This window comes from Emydura macquarii, unplaced genomic scaffold (genome assembly GCF_026122565.2).
Source record: "Emydura macquarii macquarii isolate MOO-44397 ecotype Brisbane River unplaced genomic scaffold, CSIRO-AGI_Emac_v2 contig_1790, whole genome shotgun sequence".
Lineage (NCBI taxonomy): Eukaryota > Metazoa > Chordata > Testudines > Chelidae > Emydura > Emydura macquarii.
The window spans coordinates 3247556-3263793 of record NW_027131927.1 but is presented as its reverse complement, the minus strand read 5'-3'; the positions used below and the strand labels follow the sequence as shown (position 1 = coordinate 3263793).

The window sequence follows — 16238 nt, the reverse complement described above, 5'->3', positions numbered from 1 at the left end:
TCTCTCCAATCCCTCATCAGGAGGTGGCAGCAGGGGTGTCGGCTCACAGCTATGAGCCCATGTCCTGCTGACATCTTGGGCTGTCAGCACTGGGGTTGTGGGAGGGAGGGCTCCAGCTGACAGCCAACAGCCATGAAAGTAATGCAGTGTCTGCACAGACACTGCGTCACCCTAACTACATTGACATAAGCACTACGCCTCTTGTGGAGATAATTATTATGTCTGTGTAGCAGGCTACTTAACTTTGGTGGAAGCACCATTGTAGTGTGGACACTGACATAATTAGTTCAACGTAAGCGGCCTTAAATCGACCTAACTCTGTAGTGTAGACCAAGCCTAAGTATTTCAAACCTGGAACTTTGACCATTGCGCCCTACAGTTGTAGGTCCCAATCCATTGCCATTCATGTTAGTGGGTTGACTCCCATTAACTACAGTGGGAGTTGGCTCAGGCCCTTATGTCTTAGAAAGCATAAAAAAAAAATTTAAAATGCACATTTCAGTAGTTGTCTTTACTCTCATTTTAGCTGCAGGGGAAAGGGGAACCAAACTCAGGTTTTTTTAAATTGCATATTAAAAATAAATTTTCCTTGAAAGGACTCAGTCTGGGTCCAGTCTACTGTATTTCAAGCACACACGGCATGTTCATATGATTTTAAATTCATGTCGCTGACAGACCTGGAGATTCCCACTGCTAAGCAAAGCCTTTTTTTGTTTCCTTTACATTCTCATCCTAATACTGTGAGATCCTGAGGCTATGGGATGGAAGCCAGTGAACTGTGTTGGAAACATGAGAGCAAGGGAGGGTCCCTTTCTTCCTGTGTTTGCTACTGGGTAGAAATATTTATGGCATATAGCAGATTAAAAGAACAGTAAAAGGATAAAATGTACCATGAGATGGTGCCAGGGCGTCTTTTCAGCCTATGCCATTTATCCAACACAGGTGCCCCAGGGGATTATCCTGCAAACGAAACACCAGACTTCCACCAGTCAGGCGTCATCAGCTCTGAGCCACTTCAGCAGCCAGCCCTCATCTGTCCTGGTTAGCAGCCAAGGACAGCCGGTAGCAGTAACAACACAAGCACCAGTCCACAGCCACCCATCTGTGCCCGCTGCAGTCCAGCCTTCTTCTGCAGGTTCGAGTGAGGTGGCTCCTGTTCTTGGGAAGGGCCAAGTACAAGAAGGAGCGGGAGGAGGAGGTGGTGGTGGAGGCGGGCAGCCAGAACAGCTCGCAGCACTGCTGCAGCAGACATCGGTGTTGATCAAAACAACATCAACGTGTAAGCTACTAAAGCCATGCCTCATGCATGCTTGGTGAGGGGAAACAGTCTGGGAAGGGGAAATTCCATTAGTTTCTGTTGGACTGTGACTTTCAACTTCCTATTTTTCTCCATAGTTTCCCCTCCATACTTCAAAGTGCATATACAGTAAGAAAAGTTATTCTAAAAATGATGTTGGGAAATTCATCATCTTTCTCTCTAAGGGCCTGATTCTGTGAGCAGCTGAGTGCTCTCAACTTCCATTGAAGTCCATGGGCCCATGCTTCTCTCATTCACAAAATGTAAATCTGGAGTATTTCCATTGATCAGGGGGCAGCATGGTGAAGTAGATAAGGGCCCTGAAAGGAGAGTCAAGATATCCTTAATAGCTGTTCTGCTACTCACCTGCTGTGTCACTTTGGGCAAGATGCTCACTTCTTTCAGCCACGAGTTCTCCATCTGACAAATAGGAATAATGATATTTACCTTCTTGTGTAAAGCTCTTTGAGAGGTATGGGTGCAGAAGACTAGTTTGGGGTCAGTGCACCACTTAATTCTCACTTAAACCCTAATTTAAAGATTTAATTGGGACTTAAATCTTACACAGGCCTTCTGCTTGTCCTTTGCACAGGGATGAATTTTAGACTGCAGGTGCTCCATATTTTTTCCCTCTATATTTATTTATTTAGATTTGTATACTGTGCCTTTCTGTTATTTTTATGCACCTATCATCTGCTCCCATGCACATTCACAAATGGGAAATTGATACTGTTTTTAATGCCCATGGTACACTGAACAAACTAATCTAAGATATTGAAAAGAAGGTCCACATATTTTCATTCATTTAAAAAGAGAAAGGAAAAAAAATACATATTTTCAGTGTGGTGGTATTTTAGATTTTCAATCTCTTTCTGCTCTACTGATAGTAATGATTTTTGCATGGGTATAAAACTAAAAATTTTCCCACTTATGATTGTTAAGATCCCCTGGCACATGTCATGGCCAAATTCCGACTTTGATGATTGCATTCTACTTCCCTACAATCCCCTGCATTAGTATTCAGTTGAATTATGTGGTGGTCTTCTTCACTTCTTTGCTGTCCTGTTATGGAGTCTTGCTGTGTGCTGTTAAACAGCTGGCAGAAGTGGCTGCATTTCAGTGATAGCTGAAGTAAAGGGCAAAATTTTCAAAAGCATTTAAGTCATTTAGGTGCCTTTGAAAATTTTGTCCAATACTTCTACATGGAACATGCTGCAGGAATCCAAGATATGTTGCTATTGTTGTTTAAACTTGGACCGTGTTTTAAAATCTGTTTGTTTATATTTGCTAGGTATAGCTGCTCCCGTTCCTGCAGAGAGTAAAACATTTTCCAGTGGCTCCACAGCTGTTTCTGGGGTGAAGGTGACTACAGTGCAAGGGAAACCAGGAACATCTCTTGCCGTACAGCAGCCAGTTCAGGTGAGAGCTTCATTTTTAATTCTTCTTCTCAATAGTTTGTCCATTTCAATGATGAACAAAACAGGTTTGTTCTTTTTGTGCGAAAAGAAGAAATTAGCTTTCAGAAACCATTTGAATATGTCATATAATTATTGATTTTATAAGTACTATGAACTTTTAGGGCTTGTCTACACTTACCTCCGAGATTCTGTGGCAGTCAACCGGAGTTACGCAAGCTATACAAAAAACTTGCGTAACTCCCATCGATTTCTCTGCTTCTCTTCTGCGCGCCGTCTTCACTGCACTGCGCCGACGGGAACGACGCAGCGCTACGCCACTTGAAAAGGTGGTCTTAATACGTCGATTTCTGGATCGACTGAGCGGGTCTTCACTGACCACTCAGTCGATCCAGAGAAATCGATCTGACAGCGGCGAATTTGCTGCTGTCAGTGAAGACGTAGCCTTAGACAAAAAGAAAACAAATAATTATCCTTATCAATATTAATTAGGCCACTGGGGAAGGGGATGGGAGTTTTGCTCCTCTTCCTTGAGGGAATTAATGTACTTCCCAATGTATTTAATGGCAAATACTGTTGGGATGAATATTCTAGAAATGCAAGTTAAAATAATTACTTATCAAGAAAGATTTTATTCATAGATGTTTGCATCTCAACAGCAAGGAATTCCATCTTAAGTCATTTTGCTGATAACAGACATCCTCTTGGAGAGTAGTTTCTTGCTGTGTGTTTTGGTAATCAATTTGTAGTCATTAAATTCATATTGGGATCCCAAATAAAAGAGATCCTTTGTTTCTCCTGCAGACCAAGCCTGGAGTGATTAGCTCTATCTCAGGCCTGAACCTTGGAAAAGGTCCCTTGCAGATCCAGGTAGTTGGGAAAGGATCATCACAACTCATGCCTTCAGTCCCAGTCCAAACCCAGCAACAGGTGAGTTTACACAAATGTGTAGCAGATTTTTAAACTGTAATTCTGTGGAAAGCTTTCCTTTTTGATACAGTACATCTAGTGGAGACTGCTAAGTTTTCCTTCAAATAATAGAATAGCTCCAAATTCTTTTACCATCCTATTGGTGTGGAAGTTCCAAAGGAAGCTGTGTGTTTTCTGCCACCTGAAAACTGCCATGTTTAAAGTGAGCAAAGTTGTTTTTCTTTACTTAGAGTTGTCAGCAGGAATTCTCCATTTTCTTCTGCACTTTGTCCAGAATCTCCAAAATCATCCAACTGATATTTCTCCCATTTTATTCTCCAATTTCCTGGTATTAATCCACTAAACAGGAAGAGTTCTCTCTAATGTGAGCTGGATGGTTCTCCCTTAGTCATTATTCTCTGCAGAGTAAAACTAATCTACTGATCATTCCTTTCATGTGCATTCTTTTTTTTTTCTTAACAGTATGATAGCAAGCTTGGAAGTCTGAAAAAAACTCCTACACTACAGCCCAGCAAAGAAGCTTGGTAAGTGTTTACCAGAGAGTTGGAGCCTAAGAAGGTAAAGAAAGCAGTATAATGGTAGTGGTAACACCACATCCATAGTAAGGTTAAAGTTTAACAGAATATCCTGCATCTGTGTTAACTTTGGAGTCATCTCATTGCATACTCTATTTGGGCATATTAGCACCCTTTGAGTAATGTTTTGCACCATAACCCACTCTTTTGAGGAGGGAGCATGACACTTTATCATGGCATGGCAATTATCAGTAATGTAGGATGCTCTTCAGTGTTTCTCCAGAGAGCCACATAGGTGACACTTGGTCAAATGTACATTTGACACTGAAGAGGATAATTCTAATTTTGCTGTGGTTCTTTTTCTATATGGTCAGTCATTCTTCCTTCTCCCTGATTACACTCATTCTCATTTTGCATTAGTGTGTTTAGCATGTGCATACACACATATATGCACCTATAATATGGCCAGCTATGTATTCCACTGCTTTTGTTTATATCCATGTGTGCCCTGTTTGCATATAGTACTTCCTACGTGTACAGCAGACCACATTCCATCGCTGCCCATTTTAGCTCAACTAACTTTATTGCTGGTATAAGGAGGATGAGACTATTTTATCTTTAAGATAAATTATATTTTCCTTAATTGGTAAAACTGTGTAGTAATATAATTTGAAGACTCCCAGGGGGCACTTTTATAATTGAGTTATAGGATGTCTGGGTCACATTCTGTCTATCAAAAGAACCTTTCATCTGTTCTATGATCCTCTTGCTGTTGCCCAGTAATCTCACAAGATGCTGTATAATTCAGTTGAGTGCCCTTTGACAACCATAAAACTACATACAGTATTAGCAGGGATTGGTAATTGTGTGTCTTCCTAGTGTATGCACATACATGTATTTCACATTCTGCACATATAAAACTGCTCATTTTCTGCAGACAGAGAAGGTAAGTTTAAGAACACCTATGTATTTCGTACTACAATCACTGCAAAAAGCCTATGTACATATTGGAAGGAGGGGCAATAAGAATTTTCACTACTCACCATAATGCTTTTATAGATATGTCTCCTTTTGAATCTCTATTTTCCATACATTCCGTACAACTGTCTGACTTGTCCTTCTCCTTTTTTTTTTTTTTAGTTTCTTGGAACAGTTACATAAACATCAGGGAGCAGTGTTGCACCCTGACTATAAAACTTCATTCCGATCATTTGAGGATGCCTTACAAAGGCTTCTACCCTATCATGTCTACCAGGGGATGCTTCCCTCTACCCATGACTATAGGAAGGGTAAGTTCAGCTGCGTATACAAAGAGGGATGATAACTAATAGTACTAGAATTATAGCAAAGTGTTTTAAACTTACCATAGCTTAGCTAAGCAACAGAGTGGAGGTGGGTCTCACCCTCAGGAAGTAAACTCAGACCTCTTCTGATGTTGGCATGAGAGAGGTCATAACAACTTTCTGGAACCAAATGTTTGAAATCTGGCAGGTCTCAGCCATTTATTCTTTCAAAATTAGATAAACTGAATTCCATCACAGGCTTCTGTGTTCAGAGCTTTTGGATGAGACAGTAAAAAGTGAGTCCTTATTTGCTTGATAAGGCTACTAATGATTCCTTAAGGTTTTTCATAAGAGTTGAAATTTACCCAGGTATCCTTGGTCAAAATTTCTTTTTCTCCTGTTGCTGCTGTTGTCATCCTCCACCCTGAGGTGGCTGCATTTCATTTCATAGATTCCAAGGCCAGAAAGGACCATTGTGCTCATCTACTGTGATCTGTATAACACAGGCCATAGAATTTCCCCAAAATAGTTTTAGGAGTGCTATGCATAGTTTGTAAAAGGCCCCTTGAGAATCAAGGCATTGTATAAATAAAAACTATTAGTAGTTTTAGTACTTAGTGCTATATGCTTTCAGAGATTTTTATGAACATTAATTAACATTTTAAAACTCACCCACTTTATCTGTGTGGTGTATATATAACATAAGCTTTTCCATGTTACTAGTTAGTGCAGAGAGTTTAACCTCTTCTTCCCATCTAGTGGAATCATTCTTCTCTTCGTGAAGAGAATTATCTCACCCACCTTATCTCTCTCATATCTTGGGACCAATACAGCTACAACAGTACAGTATACAACTTTGTGAGGAGTGTCATTCTTAATTTATTTTGACTAAGAAAGATGACAAACCCATTTATAATATTGTGCAGTTGAGGCAGGATGTTGAAATTCAAGAAAGCCGCATTGTTATATCAGTTGTCTTCAGGCTGTGATTTTTTTTTTGCTCTTAAGGAAACAATATCAGAATGTAAAATAATGAACAGTATAGAAAATGTGAATCAGGTGCTCTTATTTATCCTCTTATAACAGAAGAACAAAGGGAACATTTCATTAAATTGAAAGGCAACACATTGGAAACTGATAACATAAATCTATATGCAGTGCATAATTAAACTATGGAAATAATTGCCAAAAGATATGATGGAAGCCAAGAGCTAAGCAGGAGTCAAAGGATTTATGCATGTATATGGATAATGAGAACATCCACGGTTCCATTAGACAGGATACAAAATATATTATATGGACATAACCTCTTCTGCTTCAGGGCATAAGCCAGCCACTGACTGACGGGGGGATTAGGAAGAAACTTTCCCTGTGGGTAAATGAGTCCATAGTTGTCCTTTCAGGGTGTTTTGTGTCCCTTCCATCTAGTATTGCCCACTGTCTGAGACAGTATACTGAGCTAAATGGGCCCCTGGTCTGATCCAATCTGGCAATTCTTGTGTTCCTCAAAACTGTCAGCTGAAACACTCTTCTACTCCAGATGTCGAGTTGGCGCTCTGCCTGGCACTGTACTACAACCCAGACTTGTAGCCAAATCTTTGCCTGGCCTGGCCTGGCAATGATCTGCAGTTACAGCAGGAAAATCCTGAATCTGTAGAGATAGTTTAAAAGCACTTGATGTTACATAGAGAAAAATATCTGTTGTCTTGAGGATCCTTTGCCCCAGCTATGAGACCAGTTACATGGTTATGTGAGCAATTAAATCTAGCCACATACTTTAGGAAGAAATCTAAGGTAATGTGGAAAGCATTTGAAGAAGCAATCACAAATGCTGCTGCTGAATCCACTGATAACACTAATGTTTATATAAAACGTTAGTCCGGTTTCTGCATTTATCCTGTCATGTAAAATGTCTTTCAGTAAATGAAGACTTTACTTTCAGACCTAAGGAGTTAGCCCCAGTGATGTGTGTGTATAAAAAGCAAATAGCCTTCTTTCTTTACCCCTTCTTTTAGTAGATGAAGAGTTTGAAATGGTGTCCACCCAACTGCTGAAACGCACACAAGCTATGTTGAACAAATACCGCCTGCTGCTCTTAGAGGAATCCCGGGTAAGATTGGCCTATGTTTGCTAACGTGCTCACCGGTATCATGGTCAGTATGATTATCTATCTAATCTAATCTGTCCTATGCATTTGTAATAAGAGTTTGAATTGCAGTTTCATTTACTAAATATGACTGTGCTGAGGTATAAGGACTCAGTCCTCCACTGTTGAAGTCAGTGGGAGCTTTTCAGTTGATTTCAACAAGAATAGGATCAAGTATAAGTAGGGAGACTGGTGAAAAGGCTTTTACTTTTGGGAGGAACTCATCACAGCAACATAAATTAATGTTTTTTTTATTTTACTTTTAAATTGAAACAGGACATTAGCGAGGGATAATTTTGCAGCAGTCCTAGAACTTTTTTTTTTAGTGGGGACAGGAAAGCTTGGTCATCCCAGAAATACGACACATTAATTTAGATTACAAATTTATATTATAATTGTGACTCCTTATCCATGCTGCAAGGAAAGCAGAGATTCTATACTATAAACCACACGCTTGAAAAGCCCTTCCCAAATGTCGTAAGTGAGAAAAAGTGCCTTCCAGTGCCTGGGTGAGACTTGTGCTAGCTCCATGAGAACAAGCATTATTTGGTGATGTGTCAAGGTAATTCACCCTTGAATTAGTGCTTGTTCCTCTTGAAGCAGAAGCTGGAGAGGCTTGTAGGTTAAGATTAGGTTCCTAATTTTTGTTCTGTGATTCATGTGCCTTTCTTTTCCTTCACTTCTCACCTGTTTTTCATTCTTGTTCTGCAGAGAGTGAGCCCTTCTGCAGAGATGGTAATGATCGATCGAATGTTTATTCAGGAAGAAAAGACCATGTTGGCTCTTGATAAACAGTTGGCAAAGGAGAAACCAGGTTAAGGAGACATTATTTCTGTTATCTCTGCACCTTACTTATTCATATGCTACTCCACCCACCGCTCTCTTTTAGAAGCTAGACACAGTATTTTCCTACCTTTTTTAAATTACTAAAGCAGGAGTGGAGAACTTGTAACCCAGTGAGCTGTCCCATGCAAGCTTACAACCAACGTCATCTGTAATGCAGAGAAATCAGTCTGCAGAGACTACAATCCCCTTTTACAGTGTTTCCATATGATCTGAGTGGAAGGCTGCTCAGAGCAAGATTGAGCAGTGTGTGTTGGGTTCTGTAGGCTCCTCCATGTGTCCCTCTCTATCAAAGAAGTCAGTGGCTACAGTCTTCTCCATTTTATACAAATTAGGTGCAGTCTATAGGCTCCTGATAAATTGTTTACAGTTCTCAGTTGCCCTAATTTTAGGTGCCTGTATACTAATGGGTTTGTGTAAACGTATGGCATCTTTTCACAGTAATATGTATTTGCTTGGCATAGTTTGAGAGAATTGGAAAGAGCCTTGGAACAAGGAGAAAATCTATACAGCATAGAGAAGAAAGAGCAACTAGGCAGTGGTGTCTGTAACATGAACAGCCAAATTACCAGGGCTCTGAAATGGTTCCTGCTGGGCACTCACGATCAAAGGAACACAGGTGGCTTGTTGAATGATTGTGTTCCTCTCCTTGTGTGTTCAGTGAAAGCACATGGGGAAAGGTGAGCCAGTAAGGGACTAAACCATATAGGAGGCAGAAGCAGAGAAAATTAGCAAAGAGGAGAGAGAAAAGGGGCTGAGAAACAGAAGAAGCAGCTAGCAAGAGGGGGGAAATTACAGAACAGAAAATAAATCCCAGCTGGAACAGGGTAAGTGTTGATTTGTAAAACTTATTTTATTTAATTTTGTTTACAAAAGTAAGGAATTGCTGAGATGCCACGATGCTCCTTTCTCATGAAGGAGAAACTGTCTAGTGATTGAAGAAAGGACATACAAATCAGAGTTTCTAATCCCAATTCCGATGGTGATTTGCTGTAAAATAGGGATAAAACTTCTCTGATGGATTTGGGGATTTTTTTAGGATGAGTAAGGGTAATTGTTAGGTACTAGAGAAAGTCTAGAATAATTATTAGTTTTATGGTTGACACACACTTATTACCATTTTTCTAATGGGTGTTTTCTCTGTGTGCTGCTTTGGCTGGACTGTGACGTTGTGTTTTTGTTGCAGATGAGTATGTTTCATCATCCTCTCGCTCACAGAGCCTCACTTCCTCTCTGGCTCTAGCCTCTGTATCCAGCATCACCCCAGCTTCTGAGAACATAAAGGTGCCTCCAGTGCAGACAGCCACCCAGATCCACCCCACCAAACTGGTTATCAAGCACAGCGGAGGTTCCCCTTCTGTCACATGGGCCAAAGCTTCACCTTCTTTGGATGGAGATGAGGACGCCCTACCCTCGAGGAGCAAGCCCCCAATCAAAACGTATGAGGCACGGAGCCGAATCGGGCTTAAGCTGAAGATCAAGCAGGAGGCCGGTCTCAGCAAGGTGGTGCACAACACTGCCTTGGACCCAGTTCACCAGCCACCTCCGGTGTGCACAGTCATCAAAACAGCTGACCAGCAGTCTTCAGCTGCTGGCACCACCGCTGCCGGGCAAATGAACGGGACTGTTGACCATATAACCTCAGCTCCTGTGGAGAAAAAGCCCATTGTGACCTACTGCAGGCTTCCACTTCGTAAGACTTACAGAGAGAATGTGGATGCTTTTGTAGCAGATAAAGCCACTGATGCTTGTCCGAAGGGGGGCACAAAGGTCGATACAACACCCAGCACCCTTGTGATCAAGCAGGAGGACAGCTCTAGGGGTGTGATCACCTCTCACAAAACCCATGGAAGTCCAGCTGGGGCTGTGTCTGTGGCAGAGAAGAGCAAGCTGGAGGAGAGTTCCAAGCTCCTGTTTTTCAACAGGAGTGATGCCCGTTCTCTGGTGATGCAGGACAGCCCTGCCCCTCCGAAGACCGATGACTCTACCAGTGGCCTTATGAAGGAACTTGCGGAAGTAGAGGATGAGTTTTATCACGGAATGATTAAAACGGAGCCCCCTGACCACAGCTCTGGCTCAGAGCTCACCTGGGAGGTGCCTTTGCCCCCAGCCAAGCGCAGGAAGTCGGAGTCCTTTGATGTGGATAATGCCAGCTTCTCCAGTGACAGCCCCCAGGATGACTCCCTTAATGAGCACCTACAGAGTGCCATTGACAGCATTCTCAACCTGCAGCAACCTCAAACTGGAGGCCAGAACATCCGGACACCCTCCTCTTCTTACAACTCCTCTTCCTCCCCCTTCTCTTCACCTGCCCATCGTACAGACACTTACCTTGCCCCTAATCACAATGGTGGCCTTGGAGCAAGGACGTTGAACAGATAACAGAAAACCAAACAGAGCAGAAACTGGACAGAAAGCAAGGACCGAAGAAGAAGCTCTTGCTTATTGAAACGGTCGAGCACCATGGGTATCATTGGTGCCGCCTACCAGAGACCCGAGGGCTCGGGCCTGGCACCAACAGGAGTGGGGGAAGAGGGTGTCCTAATGATGCTTCATCCAAGTGTTTATATGATGGGTTTTGGATGTTGTAAAGTACAAGCTGAGGCTGGATTTACAATACACTCATCTCATCAAATACACCCTATAACGGCAAGTGAGAAGCAACCAGGCGGGTGGGAGGGGATTGATGGGGCCCGTAGGTAGTGCTGGCTGTGTAATTTAGATCCTGTAACAAATTGCTAATTTGAATATCTGATTGATCAGTTCTCCTCTCCGCCCCCCCCCCTCCCCCCCGCCCCCCTAAAACCTCATACTTTGAACAGATTGCAAGTCAAGCCAGTGGGAGGCAAAAGGGGACTCTGCAGGAATCACCACAGGCAAAATTTATTGTTAATTTTTAAGTTATTTCAAGAATCAAGCATGGACTTGTGGAACTTCTCATTGGTCAACAAAGGGCAAAAAAAAAAAAAAAAGGAAATGCAAACACTAATCATTAAAAAGAAAGAAAGTTTACAAATAAACCTCTAAGTTTTACTCCTACAACTTGAAGAGAAACATTTCCCTTGGGAGTAGCTGTGGGTGGGACTGTAGCAAAAGCAGCACAGGGGAGATGAGGGAGAGAGGAACATCATGTGATCATTTACTCTGGGGTGGGGGAGTTATGTTGCTTTTTGTTGTACTCCATGGCAACCTGGTATTTTGGCAGCAACCAGGCAACGTGTTTTCACGCTGTGTTAGGAGAGAAGCTGGTCTGGCATTTCCCTGCAGCATTCCATTACAGGGGTTGTGCTGATAAGAGACCACTCTGGGGCTAAGACATCATGTTGCAGTGTTCTGCTTGGAGCCAGGCAAAGGCAAAAAGCAAAAATGCCAAGTGAATGTTTACATGTTTTACATTTCTGCTTTTTCATCATTTGTTGTTGTTTAAATGTTTTCTTATACTCTTCTTCCATGAGCTCAGTTACCTTCCCCTTACTGCTTTCTCATAGGGGTCCCCTGTTTCCTTATTAAAGCCATAAAAGAGAGGGTCCCTGTTTTACAGCATGTAGTCCTGAGATCCTGAGTCATGACTATCTGCCTCCTGACTAAGGAGGACTGGATGGGGCTCCCTTAGGATTCTATCAGTGCTTCTCCCTAATCAGTTAGAAGAGGAGAATGACACAAGGTACTTCTTCCTCTCCACTTCAGCAGCATTGCTAGCCTCTAGCAGTCTGGGATGTGAGAGTATTAGACTGAGTGACAGACCCAAATCGTCCTGTTCATAGCAGCGCTGAACACTTTTACTATGCCTTGCCCCTTTATGTTTGTTTTTGATCAGTTCCTGATTTTACTTTTCCTTTAGTTCTTTCCATTCTTGCTCTTTCTCTTCACATCCTGCAGGCACTGGAACTCCGAGGCATATAGGGAGGTTTAGAAGCTCTATTAAATGTATGTGAGCAGGTGAGTGTGATATATCAAAGCCAATATTAGATACCAGGCCCTTTTGCTGACAAACTTCCAGTCGCTTTGTCAAGATTGAGTCCTAACACCTGCCCTGAGTTAAGGATTCCAACCACAGTCTTTAGAATTCACACATATACTCTAATCCTAGATTTATCAGTTAAATGCTGCCTACTGAATTTAACATCAGGACATGTTGTAAAACATTTGTTTCAACGCGTGGGGGCTCTGTCATCCCAGTCCAGCCTTCCAGTTCTCTGATGCAAGCTTATCGCCATACTCATGGTCAGTCTCACACTAGGCCGACACCTGGATAATGGCTGGGAATACTGTGATACAGAAAATGCCAGGAAACATGAGCTGTACTACATCACATTTATTTCACTAAAAATAACACACACACATGCGCTTCCAAAAAATACATTGACTAATGCCAGAAAGTCCGAGGAGGATCTATTTATTCCCACTCATGCCTTATTATTTCATTGCCCAATGTGTGGTGACAGTGGAAATGCATGGTTTATTTTCTCTATTCCCCCACATGGGTGTGTATGTAACCATAACTTAATTGTATGTATGTATGTAGACACTATAACCTGTGTGTGTGGCATTCATCTCGTTGGAGCTTTTTCACTGAATTTACCTCCATTTTTATTGGGGGTTGTAGAAGTTAGGGCTTTGTATCAGTGCCATCAAGTATTTGTGATGTGCCATTAGTCCTGTTTCCTTCAACAGCTTTATTAGCATCATTCATTACCATACCATAGGAGTTATGTATACCATACAAATGGGTTGTAGTATCAGCACATCACCTGCTCAGAGACCCTCATGTTGGCAGGCCTCTGCTGCATTAGATGGGATCCCACAGTTCAAACAAGGCACTATCTTGGAGAATTGGATTTGTGAGGGAATGCATCTCTTGTTGCAGGGCTGGAGTGTACGTGTGTAAAGGGGTGTCACTCTGCAAAAGGACGTCTCTTGCAGAGCACAGAGGGAATTCCTCCTTTAAAAATTGTTCTATCAATAGGCAAGACAGACAGATAATGATCAAAGGTGCCTTGTTACAGTAACTTGTACTCCACTCCCAGTGTTCTTAGCTGCCCAGAGTGGGGATTAAGAGGAGGTGAAATAACAGGAAGATAACAATAAATGAACAGGAAGCTAAAAATAAATACACAATGAAAAATCAACTAGGTGAGAATCTCCTGCTCCCCTAAAATACATTGCTCGCAACTGAATTGATAACACTTAAAACTGCAGAGTGTTGTATTACAGCCACAGAGGGATTCCCCATCCCAATCTCATGTGAGAGTGAGCCTGTTTTCTAGCACCTTTTAGTATTTGATCCTTTACAGTATTTCTTTCTTCAGTTTCTTCCTTGCACTGAGTTCTATAAATCAATGGGTTTCAATCCTCCTAATATTCAACTCACTGATCGTATTTTTTAAAACAGATCCTTCTTTTTTTGGCTTCAGTACTGAAACTCCCTTTAGAGATCATCTTTAAAGCAGGGCATTCAGAGAAAAACAGGTGTCAGCTATTACTCTGTCTGGCAGGCTTACTAAAAAATTGTAACCATGGAGGTAGTACAGAAGTGCCACTTTTGTGTCCCCTGCTCTTCTTATATACACACACAAACATCTCCTACCCATATGGCTTGACAGATAACCTGCAAAACAGGTTACATGAGGTAACGTAGAAGTTCCTGTGTTGTGTGCTTTTATAAGAGAAACAGATCTTGCAGAGTGAAAATCAAACTTCAAAGGTTGTGACATTGACACAGATGTACACTATTCAGATATCAATGTCTCTCCTGTTACCAGACCTATGGAATTTGCAAAAGTGTTCCTGAGGGAGAGTGGGAAAGGAGAGCAAACATATCTGTGAACCTGGAGCCAGGTACCTCTCTGTTGGCATTAGCATCCTTTTGGATGATGGAGAGTTGGTGAACAGAACAGAAAAAAACTTGCAAGTGTCATCAGTTAAAGCCATTTGAATTTGGAAGTTTTTCTGGATTTTTTTCCCCCTTTCTTAAACTGATTTATAGTTTTGCCATCCCCAGCCCACATCCCTAATGAGTGCCCCTGCATGGCAGCTGCTTATCAGACTCCTGTGGAAGGAAGGCTGTTAGCATTGTGTGCTGATTAACCATAAGGGGTCACTATTGAGAAACATAAAGCCACCACTGTCTATTATTCTGTGGAAGTTTAGTGTTTTTTTCCCAAAGCAATCCCAACAACAGGAATTGAATTCTGAAAGACACAACCACCACACCAGTCCCTCCACATTTTAGTCTCATCATATTGTCTGCTGAGATTCAGTATATCCCAATGAATTCCTTCCTAGAGCCAAATTATGTTCCCATTGAAATCAGTGGTAAAACTCCCATTGACTTCACTGGAAGAAGGAATGGAAAGTTTGCCGACTCTGGAGGAATTAGAACAGTGTGTGCGTGTGTCTCTAGTGGTGTTGGGGAGCTATTTTATAAGCATAAAGGCTACTTCCACAAACGGGGCGTTGGGGAGATTAAGATTATACTTGGCCCAGATTCTCCCATATCTTTAGGCTCGCATCCAAGGAACATTCCTCCACCAGCCATCAATGTGCCCAGCTCATGTCACATGAGTCAGAGCAGCACGACCCCCAGTCAGTGCCTGTCCTGGGTCATGGCATAATATGTAATGTGAGGAGCCAGGTGAGGGAGTTTCACAAATTGGGGTTATCTCACCCTGGATTCCTTGCTGCAAACAGTCTCACATGCTTCGGGGTCGGATGACCACCATGTGCTTTATTTACGATATGCTATACAAGTGTTTCATCCCCACAGCTTACGTCTTTTCCTCAAGTCTTTATTGGGGCAAGAGGGGGAGAGAGATCTCACCTTCTGAAATCCTGAGCTCCTTTGCTCTTCCTTCCAGCCTTCACTCCTGTCTCTCTCTTAACCATCATCAGGAGACAGCTGAATCCCCTTGTTGAGTGGTTAATCACCTGTTACTTAATCCATTAACCTCAGTTCCACTCCTGTGGGGACAGTGCCACAGTACCAAGTGCACACAGTGGTGAGTCAGCCTCAGGCTACTCTCACTCTGTCACAGAGAGACCCCTACATTGTGGACCTGTTGTGGACCTGCATCTCACTGACCTGCTACATCAATAGGGCCCTTCAGGCTGCAAGTTCTTGATCTTTAGCCAAGTCTATTCTGGCATTACAAAGTTAAACAGGTTTCTAACACAGTATGGTCAGCCATGGTGGATGGGCCCAAACTTTGTTAGATGTATTTTTAAGGAAAAAAATATATTTTTAAAAGGCTCTGTTGTAGGTTCCTTACTAGGCACGAGCAGGTTTACTGTTTTTGACACTGTCAGCATTGGCCAAACACATTGTTAAACCCCCTTTTGGCCACTATTAAAATTGGTTGCAAAACCAGTGTATATGTGGCCTTAATCTATTATGGTTCCCAGGAATCCCCCTAACCTTCCTTCTGTTGTCCTCTTTTTTAAACCATCGTTAATTTTTTTAAAAAGTAGATCTAAATCCTTTTTTCATACACGCGCTACCGTCTTACATGCTTTAGAGGCTCCAGTTTGTCTCCTGAATGTATGCTTTAAGAGACCGAACTGTTTGGCCTCGTTCTGGGAGGTATCTAATAAGTAGCTGCTTCATATACTTCCAAATTCATGTTATGTTTGCAGCTTTCTGCATGTGAAAAAAGAAACATGATCAGGCTGCAGATTAAACACAGGCTACCCCCTTGGCTGATGTCCCAGTGTTTTACCAACGGAACAAGTTAGGCCCAGCAAGTTGTGCTGGAGCTTAGCTGCTTGAGCTCTTGATAGGGAACGAAATGAACTGCATTCAGCCATATAAAT

The 16238-nt window shown here is 42.1% G+C and overlaps 1 protein-coding gene across 1 annotated transcript in view; it reads left to right on the top strand.

Moving 5' to 3' along the window:
- The window catches only part of BICRA (BRD4 interacting chromatin remodeling complex associated protein), a 128867-nt gene extending 113060 nt beyond the window's left edge, over positions 1–15807 (top strand). The window contains exons 9-16 of the mRNA XM_067556690.1: positions 943–1135; positions 2589–2716; positions 3517–3642; positions 4105–4166; positions 5298–5446; positions 7456–7550; positions 8298–8400; positions 9616–15807. Coding sequence (XP_067412791.1) covers positions 943–1135; positions 2589–2716; positions 3517–3642; positions 4105–4166; positions 5298–5446; positions 7456–7550; positions 8298–8400; positions 9616–10811 — 2052 coding nt within the window. The 3' untranslated portion in view covers positions 10812–15807. The remainder of the gene's footprint in view (positions 1–942; positions 1136–2588; positions 2717–3516; positions 3643–4104; positions 4167–5297; positions 5447–7455; positions 7551–8297; positions 8401–9615) is intronic.
- Positions 15808–16238: the final 431 nt, after the last annotated feature.